Genomic DNA, 11,166 nt, shown 5'->3' with positions numbered 1-11,166 from the left:
TCTTTCCAACACAAACACGTTCTACATCCTGACGCACCTGCAATTCCGCAAGAACAACAGCTATGTGGACCACAATGCTGCGGGTCAAAGCCAATTGTAGTGTATAGTGATGTTAAAACCTGTGTAGCTAACCCTGACTCCAGTGTATCTAATGCTAACCCTGACTCCTGTGTATCTAATGCTAACCCTGACTCCTGTGTATCTAATGCTAACCCTGACTTCTGTGTATCTAATGCTAACCCTGACTCCTGTGTATCAAAGGCTAACTGTGACTCCAGTGTATCTAATGCTAACCCTGACTCCTGTGTATCTAATGCTAACCCTGACTCCTGTGTATCAAATGCTAACTGTGACTCCAGTGTATCTAATGCTAACCCTGACTCCTGTGTATCTAATGGTAACCCTGACTACTGTGTATCTAATGCTAACTGTGACTCCAGTGTATCTAATGCTAACCCTAACTCCTGTGTATTTAATGCTCCTGTGCATCAAATGCTAACACTGACTCCTGTGTGTCTAACCCTTTGGTTTTAGAATCATGAAATGTTTGTAATGACTGAAGATTATGATATATTCTCTGAAGATCAAATAAAGATTTTATTAAACTACTTCATAGTCATTAAAGGCCACATTTTGAGCCTGTGAGTGAGTGAGTGAGTGAGTTTAGGTCTAATTTTAAGGGAAGATTATACCAAGAGTGTAGTGATAGTCATGAGTGTGAAACTAAATGTTTAAGTGGTAATGATAAATGTCACCAGTGCATATGCTCCACAGGTAGGATGTGATGTGAAGGAAAAAAAAGATTTCTGGACAGTGGTAGTCATTTCATGACACAAGGTGACATAAGACTGGTGGAAGATGTAGTCAGGTAGACTATCTGCTGTGTAGGAGAACAATTCAAAGGAAATTAGAGACTACAGTTTAAGGTGGTGGAAGTTAAAGAAGGAAGATTTTTGTGTGAAATTTAGAGAAAAGGTGAGTGGCAGATGCTATGTTTGCTTTGAGAGTACTAATGGAGAAGTATAGAGAAGGTGAGATAGAGTTGCATTTTGTGTTTGTAGATATAGAGAAAGCATATAACAGGGTTGTAACAAGCCGGGTCTCGTGAGGAGTGGAGCCGAGCAAAAATACTCTTCATTGCGGCGTTCTGAACAGACAGAGGCTCGGCCATTTAAACACACAGTTGCCAGGCAATGCAACAGCCAGGCAATCAGCCTGAATGCACCACACCTGGCGGCCTGTCTATTTAAGGGACCTGATACCCCGGCACTTCGTGCAATCATTTAGGTAGCACCGGGAAGGTATCAGGGCCAAAAAAAGAAAGAAAGACAGAGAAAGAAAGACAGACGAGGGCTTAAGAGAGGGAGAGGAGCAAAGACCCAGCCTCTGTCTCCCTAAAACGCCGGCGTGAGATAGAGATAGAGAGTAACATGCCTCAATTCAGCGTGCGCTTTTAGTTTACAGTAAGAGCAAAGCACAAATTAAAAAACTCTCTCAAAGAAATAAAGAAAAAAACATCAAGACAAACAACATATAAGTCTATTAAGGTATATCATAGAAAGAATGGCAATAAAACTGAACAGGTAAGCTGAAATAAAATCAGTAGCAGCATTAACTCATGCTAGTAAACTAGTTACTTATTTTAATTATTATGGTAGTCAATATTAATTTGGAAAAATGCTAAAAAACATTATATTTTGAATTAATATTGACTACCATAATAATTACTAGCATGAGTTAATGCTGCCACTGATTTTATTCCAGCTTACCTGTTCAGTTTAATTGCCATTCTTTTTACTTGCCTCTGGTAGATCAGGGGAGAGGTGTTGGTCATCATCAGCAGGCACTGGTTCATCATCACTGACCCTGCTGCACTTGCTCTAGCGAAGTTTATACTGATGAGTGGTGTATCTTACACTGCATCACGATGATACCCCCTGCGAAATGCTCATGATAACATGACTTTTTTTTACAAACAAAAACGGCAATTTGTCTTTTTCTCATAAAGTGTTTAGGTGAAATTCCACCCATACAAGTGTGACAGATATGCAAAGAAAAAAAATCAGAAAGGGGCAAATACTTTTTCATGCCACTGCACATGTAGTCAGATTGTTCCACTGGGATGAAACTGTGCCAGGTGGAGTTATAGCACTTTTAAAATCATACTAACTTTACACTGATATGAATAACTTTGAATAATGAATGCTTTTTAACACCCTTGTGATTCAATAAGAGACAATGCAAAGAATATTTTTCAACAGCCTGTAAATGATTCATTTTGGCAGTATTGTCTATGTAAGTCCGGTCTATGTAAGTCCGGTGCTACTGGACACTGAAAATATTATCTTTATACGTGTCACGTTGCGGATGTGACGGGCTGTTGTAATTGCCATGGGCTTAAGGATGGCAGGCAAAGAACATTGCGGAGGGAGTCCTGGACCTCTGTTGGCGCTCCAGATGAGCGTTTTTAGAGGGGAGGGTACTGTAACGGTTAACCCCTAGAGGACAACAAATGCCCAGACCCGTTTCGTTGATTTTTGTTGTGTTTAGTTGGGAACTACGTATCCCAGATAGCACTTCAGTCAGGTGATAGAGCGCACCTGAACCAAGGGGACTAACTAAAGTGATTATTATAAATAGCCTGACTGAAGTTTAGTCAGGCGTCTAGCATTGGTTACTGTTATTGTAGTTACGGGGTTACGTTAGTTGTTTTTTCATAGTAAGTGTTACTATAGTGCTCTAGCGAAGTTTATTTATGTTTTGTATTGTTGAGCATCAATAAAACAACGTCTTTAAACGTCTTTACTGCCTCTGCAGTTATGCCACGCCGACACAAGACTCGCAATCATGACAGTGGGCTGCTGGATCCACACACACATACTCTTTGGCCGCTGCATCAGTGATTTCAGGATAAAGCAGATGAGTTTGGTTGATGGAGAAGCATAACTGGTTGCTCAGATTTTCGACAATGTAAAGAAATCTCTGCTTCTTTTTTTAAGGATTTCACAGTCCAACATTTTTTTCCAACAACCACTTCCCACCATCTTACTGATTTCTAACAGTTTCTGTTGTTTAATTATCTCAACAACAAGCTCGAGGGTTCGACTCCTTTGGTGACCCATAACATATTAGACAGACCATTTCTCAGGCTTTCGCCTCTTAATTGGAGTTGTATTATGTCTCCCTCTCCAGCGTATAAAATCGGTTTATGTCATACACACTACCCATAAAGTTCCCATAAAAAGAGCCATAATCTGCTACGTTACTCTGCTGTATATTTAATAAATGTCTTATGTTTATATTATTAAATCGGGACTGCAACACCACCCGGGGTTTGTTAGCAGTGTTTTGCAGTGGGAAATGATCGGGCTAAGAATTATTGTATTTTGATGAGAAGAGCAAGGCAGTCTGTGGGAGTTGCTGCAGTTGAGTTGTCAACATTTCCTCCTCCTCCTATCTGCTCTGTTTCAGCCCCTTAGTTATCATCTACGGTCACCCCTTCGGGTTGGCAAAGGGTTTTTATTTAATTTATCAATGCTTGATACTCGTCTAATCATCTAGAACCCTGGGGCTCCTCTAGGAAATTGTTCATGGTTGCAAGTTGAACTTGTGTGCTTGCTATTTAGACAAGTTGAGACTCTGTGTTAGAAGTATTATTTGCTAATAAACTGCAAGTAACATGGTTTGCTAGTGTTCCGCAAGACGAACAGATTTTTAATCAATTTTGACTTGAAAAACAAACAAGTCTTGGTTTACAAGTACCGAGTATTCTGTCTAACGCATGCACTTCTTGTTTTGATGCCGAGCGTCACGTGATCACAACTGAGACAACATTTTTTCTTTCTCTCAAGACTCAAGACTTGAAGACTCATTGCGGAGAATCCTTTCTTGTATATAACATATGGAGGTTTTGCAATGCTTTTTGCATGCGCACCCAATAGAAAATGAACGAATCACTCTCCGAGATGACTCGTTCATCTGAGTCATGTTAAAGATTTGTTCAAAAAGAACGAATCGTTCATGAATGACCCGCCACTAACACACACACACTCTTTTTCTCTGCTCTACACTGCTCTGTCGCGATTCTTTTCGAAGGTACAGTAAAGTGCAGGTTAATTAGTTTTATTTTTACTTTACACCAGTGATTCCGTAAGTGTTTCGCTCAATCGAGTGTTGTTAGAGGGATTTCTTGTTTATTTTTCCGATAAAACAGTGTTTCTGTTGTGTGTGCGCGCATGTGTGAAAAGAGTGGAGGAAGGGTAACTGTGTAAAACGAGAAGAGGGAGGGGCTCCTTACATTAGATTCACTCACACATAGACACAAACGGAAACACTTATCTGTTGGGATGTTCCCATGCTGTCATGCCTTATTTTTCTCCATTCCTCCCAGACCAACTTACACACATACTGTATACACACACACTTGAGACTCATTCACAGATGATTTCTTCCAGCGTTTAATATATTTTTATAATATTTCTGAAATGAAAGAATGCTATCCTGATAATATTATCTACACAATCTTTGAATGAATGACTGGAATCTATAATCACACCGAGGACGTTTACTGCAGCACATGATGAAACAGAAAGGCCATCCAGAGTGAAACTGCCCACGAGTGGTGGTGTATACACATTGCGTACACATACACACACACACATACACACACACACACTGTACTGAAAAAAAAAAACACACAGAGCTTCACAGTGAAAGCTGATGCTGAACACCTTATTCCCTTATATACACAGCTAAACTCTTATGTCTTAAAAAGAGACAACAAAAATATTCTTCATATCTGGTGAACTTTCTTTTTTTCTTATGCGGTAACTTAAAATAAAACAGGAAGTGCTTTCTGGGTGTGGTTGTGTGCATGTGTCTGTGGGTGAGTGCATTATTGACCTCAATACAAATATTTAAATGTTACTGTAAATTTTCTCATGTACTGTATTTCCCTCTGTGGATAATATTATGTCACATCACACTCTTAAATGCTGTAGCTGGTGTGTAACTTTGCTGCGGTCTGTAAATACATTTGAATATCAGTTTATTTTATTAGATAGCTAATCTGCACTGTTATGACTGTTCCAATCACTTTGTGAGTTAATTTCAACCAGATTACCTAATATCATTTCTCTGGAAGGATGATTTGACTTTAGAATAAAAGCAGTTTATCGGTGGTTCAGCAGAAAGAGGCTGGAGCTCAGTGATGTTACTCACAAAGATAATTGATGTCTTCCACAGATAATGCTTTGATTGTAAAAGGGTGAGGAATTGGATGTGTGGCATGAGAATGTGACAAGATTCTCACAACGGGAAAACAAATATCTACAACTAGAGTAAGCTTGTCCTGGTGTCATGACTTTACAAATGACTTCCACATACATCTACAGTTCACCCAGCTGATCTGAGAATGGTCACAATCACCTGTGTGTATCAGTATGTACAGGGGAAGTGTCTGAGCTGCACCATGTATTGGATCTCATCTCACTCTAGCTACAGCAGGACTCTCCTCTCTCACTGGAGAACACGAGAACCTACAGTACAGCGACATACTGTACTCAGGTACTGCTGTCAATCAAACTCCCCTCCTGGTCAGATTTCCCCTTAGTTATATTGTTCCAAACCTGATACGCCTTAGTATCTACACACTCTACACACAGCAGCTGGCAGTATGCCGCTAATTGGTTTACATTCCACGAATAAACAAAAAGAAGAAGAGACTCATCTGTTGCACTATGTCTAAAGTTATTGATATGTTTGAGACAATCTCACCATATATAGAGAGGTCACAGTACACAAACATCCCAGACTTTGGCGCAGTGTGCCTGGTGTGAAAGCTGGGTCAAATTATGTATTATTTATAAGTTAGTATTATTAATCATTAATAACATTTATAAACAAGGGGAAGTATAGAATTAGAAAAGCCCAATTAAAAGTACTATGGTGAAATTATACACAAAACCACATATACCTCTGTACCCACTGGGTGTCACGGTTGGCTTTAGGTGAGGCAAATATAAGTCTTTTAATAAGGAACACACAACAGAAACATAAACCAACACAGTCTCACAATGAAACTAAAAGGATTAAACTATGAACCTAGGAGAAAAAACTAAATAGCAATAGCATGACTTTACTCACAAGACTGGAACTTAGGAGACCAGCATGACATCAAAATAAGACAGAACAGAAGCAAAACAGGAACTAAATAAAACAAGAGCTAAGCTAAATAGACTAGGAGCAAAACAAAACTAACATACTAACATTAATTAAACAACACAGCACTTAAACAACACAGAATCGAGAATGGAACAGACCAGGAGCTAAAGGAAAGGGCATGACAAAAACAAGGAACTTCACAACAACTAAACTAAACAGATGAACGACAAAGGGCCAAATAAACACATGACTATTTATAATAAACTTAATGAGTTGCCTCAGTTTATCAAGTTATCCCTGACACTGGGGTGAGTGTGGGTACAGAGATATATGTGGTTTTGTTTATGTTTATTGGTGTGTGTGTGTGTGTGTGTGTGTGTGTGTGTGTGTGTGTGTGTGTGTGTGTGTGTGTGTTTGTGTGTGTGTGTGTGTGGTCGGGGGTTATAGGAGTGGTCTTGTTTTTTTTTTTTGTAACTTTATTCTGTCAGTTCACACTCTGGGGATTTTCCAGTGCTCTGAGATGGCAGTGTGTTTTTTCTCGTCGTTGCTCACCGCAGTGTGTGTGGGATTGTATGGAACATATACAACTGCAGGTGAGTAGAAAAAGGTGTGTGTGTGTGTGTGTGTGTGTGGCCCGTTCAGTAAAGATAAAAACACCCTGTGCTATAAATAATGTGATGTAAGACTACTTTTGTATATTTAGCTCACAGTAGAAAGGGCCAGTACCGGGGCTAAGTTGTTAGCTATGTGGTACGTGTGCCCTGCAATAGACTGGCACTCTCTCCAGGGTGTACCTATTAAATAGGCTTCAGGCTTCCTTCGACCCAATATGGAATAACTGTGAACCCCTACGCCGCTGATAATACAGGGTGACACAAAAATAATGGGAATTTCTGAAATGCTTAATGGAGGAACATCACACACTGCACAGCAATAAAATTTTTTTTACAAATTCCATCAATGTTTCGTAAATAGCAAGTTTTAAGTTTCAATTACTATGAATAAAATTTTGTTCTTTTATCACTTCTAGTTTTATTGGATTATAAAAAAGTTCCTGTTTTTTTGTGTCACCCTATATAAGATCTTTGTAATTATAATATTACATATTTATATAATTATTATATATAGGTATAATTGCTTTAGTCCCATTGTGGGATCATGCTTAATGCTTCCTGTTTTGGGTGCTGATATATGGTTTGGTGCACTCGCTTCACTTCACCGGCTACAACATGTACTTGCACAGAGTACGCCTCGGTTTTTATTTTTGGTAAGACCATGTTGCTTTAACATTGTACATTAAAAAATTTAAAAAAAAAAGGTTCTTATGCATGTTCTTATCAATTAAAATGGACCTGCTGGCAATTAGGAGCTGACTAAAACTCAAAATTTAAAAACAGATAAATACTCTAAATAAACGGCTGCAATTGTTAACATGATGATTTTACATTATCCATCAATCCACTAGTTAAATTATGGATGGATAAAGTAAATTAAACAAAATATTCAATAAAACACACAGAAAAAAAACTTAATTATTAAACACTAATCCACAAGCCGCTGGGAGTTGTAGCATGCGTTTATGGGTCGGGCTCTAAAGTGGTGAACCATGATGTATTTTTGGTCTGAGCATGTGTGGTTAAGTGTGGGTAGGAGAGACTTATGGGTAGGACGAGCTCATTACTGTTGTGGAGTTTTGAAGTAAATGTGCTTTATCACACACACAACATCTGACAGTAATGTAACTCCACCGTATCAGTGTATCACACACACACACACACACACACACACACACACACACACATATATGTAATGCTTCAGCGCTGTTATTTCAGCAGTGAAAATATTCATTTTGGCTTTTCTAATTAATATCTATTGGTGCAGGTGTTTGTTTCAGTAAGCAATTAGCTTATTAGTAGCCTATTTATAATATAAGTATACTATTAAATCCGACACGTAATTGTTCATAACGTCGCTTTCACTCAACACTTATGATGCAGGTTAAACTTCATGCAAATATAAAAGTACTGCAAAAAATTTAATAAATTCTGTTAAGCCAGTCTTGTGTAATGCTGTGACATAATCTGGCTGGACAGACAAACAGACACATAAAATTTTTATGAAACTAGTTTCGGGTTCCCCAATGTATGAAATGTAATGATATCATTGAAAGACCAATCAAGTTCTGACCAATTTACAGACAAAACCTTCTTTTATTTATATAGAAACGGTTTATTGGGAAAAATTATAAAAAAGTATTAAACACGACTGTCATGACAAAAAATGTGAAATAGATTAAAAGCTGTGCAGATACCTGCAGGTAAAGTGGATGCAATGACAGACTGAGGTAGTTTTGGTTGAAACTGCAAATACATGTAATAAATGAATATTTATATTTACATAAAGGGTCAAAGTGTAAGTAAAGGGGCTTATGGTGGTGGTGTGGTGCTTGTGTGAGTGGTCCAAGGTGTTGTCCGAGTTCAGGGACTGAACAGCCTGTGAGGAGCTGCTCCTCCTCATCCTCGCTGTGCTGACCTTCAGAGAGCAGACATGCTTCCCTGACTGTAACAGAGTGAAGAGTCGATTGTTCAGGTGCCTGACGTCCCTCACTATCGCTCTGGCCTTGATCTATCACCGTGTGCTGTAGTTAGAGTTTAGGTCCCTCTGTAGAGCTCATCTGTGCTGCTTAGTGCTGTTCTGAAACCAGGCTGTGATGCCTCTTTACAGAAAAAGCTTGATGGTGCTTATACCACTTATTCACTTATACCACTCCAGCACTGTTATTTCATTGGTAAAAATATTAAAGTTTTTTAGTTTAGCTTTTCTAATTTATATCTATTGGTGCAGGTGTTTGTTTATATTGAGACCAGGCTGTGATGCCTCCTCTCAGGAAGAACTCAATAGTTTGGGTGTAAAGGTTCTTTGAAGGGCAGTTTAACATCCTGCTGACATCTAAGGTGGTAAAGAAGTGTAGGCCTTCTTCAAGGTCACAAGGTCACAGAAACAGTTTTTAAGCCATTCAGTCACCAGACATTACACTATGTTCATGTTTCCTATGTTTCCCATACTGTAAAACCTTTTATTATTTTGTTCGTGTTTTATATTTTATATTCCTTATTGGGATATTTTCTTTTCATAGTCTAATTTTCTTTTTTATTATTATACTTTATTTCATATTCTTTATTTAGAATACTATATTTTTCTTTTAATTTATATGTCATGGGCGGTTATTCAAACATTTCACTGCATATCATACAACAGCAAATCTGAAAGTGTGACACTATGACTGTGTATGTGACAAATACAATTTAGTGACTACAAGAATGGTGACAAACCTATGAAGACACGTTTGCCCAGTATCCTGCTAACAAACATTCATCCACTCCTGTTAAAACACAAACAGGCCAATTCGAAGCAGCTCAGAGAGAAAACACTTAAGAAGCTACTGTTATCTCAAGATCTGCAGGACTGATTTTGTCAGATTTTTGTTTATTTTTCTTAAATTAGTTCCAGTTCCAACCAATCAGAATTTCACTAGCTGTTGTCCTCTGTATATCTGTGTATATGACAAATAAAACCTATAGATCACTGAAGTTACAGATTTGCAAAACATACTAATAATTTGCCATTTTATTACATTTGTTTTATTAAAAGTATTATATTATTATACTGTTTTATTTGTTATTGTGCTGAACAGAAGTATGTAGAGATCTTGTCGTCACTCCGGCGTCTCTGCTGGTGGAGTATGGACACCCTGCTGAAGTGAACTGCTCCATACCGAGTAAACCTGTGACACAATACATGCTGGGCTGGGAGTCTAAATCATCACAACCGATTACAGTCACTGAAACAAGTTTGATGTGGAGGGTGGACAGTCTGACAAATTGGGAAGAACCAGAAGATCTCAAATGTTACCTCACAACAACAACTGATCAGTGTATGAGTCGTGTCAATCTCACCATTTACAGTGAGTGCCACCATGTCATAAAATCTTATAGCTTTTTTATTGTGTGCACATTTATCATATTTGACATGTCTGTGTGTGTGTGTGTGTGTGTTTACAGAGAGACCAGACAGGATTATCCTGAGCTCTGTGTCTAATGTGTGGATAGCAGGACATCCAACAGAGCTAAAGTGTCAGATTGAAAACGTCGGTCCTGGACATAAACTCAGTGTATACTGGAGCAGAGCTGATCTGAAACAAAACAACGCTTTCACACTATTTAAAGAAACATCACTTTCAGACTTGGTAAATGAGATGAAGAATGCAAACGTGACAGTAAAACTGAATGTTAAGGCCAGACGTGAGGATGAAGGAGTGCAGTACAAGTGTGCAGCTGTGCTGAATCTGGACACAGGTCCGGTTGTGTCTGAATCACAGCCAATCACCATCACTGTACACTGTGAGTCTGTAACATTATTATAGTATTTGTAAACATCTAACAAACATTAGCACTAGATACATCGAGATCAAGGTTCTCCCTGACAATACAGCAGATAGAATTAGGAATACTCACTCATGTACTCATTATCTATCCTGTACACAGGGTCGCGGGGGCCCTGGAGTCTATCCCAGGAGACTTAGCGGTGTACACCAGTCCATCTTAGAGCACACACGCACATACACACACTCCCACACTATGGCAGTTTTGAATACGCAAATTAGCCTAATAGTTATGTCTTTGGACAGTGGGAGGAAACCAGAGTACCTGGGGGGAACCCACTGGGCAGGGGAGAACATGCAAACCCCATGCACACAGAGATGGGAATTGAACCTGAGTTGGAAATGAACCCAAACCCTGGAGGTGCAAGGTGACAGTGTTAACCACTAAGTAACTGTGCCACCACATTAGGGACAGTTCTACTGAAATCTTGTTTAGTCTGCTCGTCCGTGGAGAAGTTAGAGTAGAGTACACCTGCCCTGTTCATAACTCCCTTATCCAGGTTACAGATTACAGGTGAGTCTGGATGTTAAATGGTGCACTGATTTTTAGAATCATAAAAATA

The 11,166-nt window shown here is 38.8% G+C and overlaps 1 protein-coding gene across 4 annotated transcripts in view; it reads left to right on the top strand.

The window, feature by feature from the left end:
- Positions 1 to 6,642: 6,642 nt before the first annotated feature.
- Positions 6,643 to 11,166, top strand: part of LOC128519615 (hemicentin-1-like) — an 89,074-nt gene continuing 84,550 nt past the window's right edge. For 3 of the 4 annotated variants that reach the window (XM_053493401.1, XM_053493400.1, XM_053493402.1), the window contains exons 1-2: positions 6,643 to 6,755; positions 9,857 to 10,126. In XM_053493401.1, the coding sequence (XP_053349376.1) occupies positions 6,683 to 6,755; positions 9,857 to 10,126 (343 nt within the window). In that variant the 5' untranslated portion in view covers positions 6,643 to 6,682. The remainder of the gene's footprint in view (positions 6,756 to 9,856; positions 10,127 to 11,166) is intronic. The other variant, XM_053493404.1, reaches the window with a different exon arrangement.

Source organism: Clarias gariepinus, chromosome 3 (assembly GCF_024256425.1).
Source record: "Clarias gariepinus isolate MV-2021 ecotype Netherlands chromosome 3, CGAR_prim_01v2, whole genome shotgun sequence".
In the NCBI taxonomy this organism is placed as follows: domain Eukaryota; kingdom Metazoa; phylum Chordata; class Actinopteri; order Siluriformes; family Clariidae; genus Clarias; species Clarias gariepinus.
This window is presented reverse-complemented; position numbering and strand designations above follow the sequence as displayed.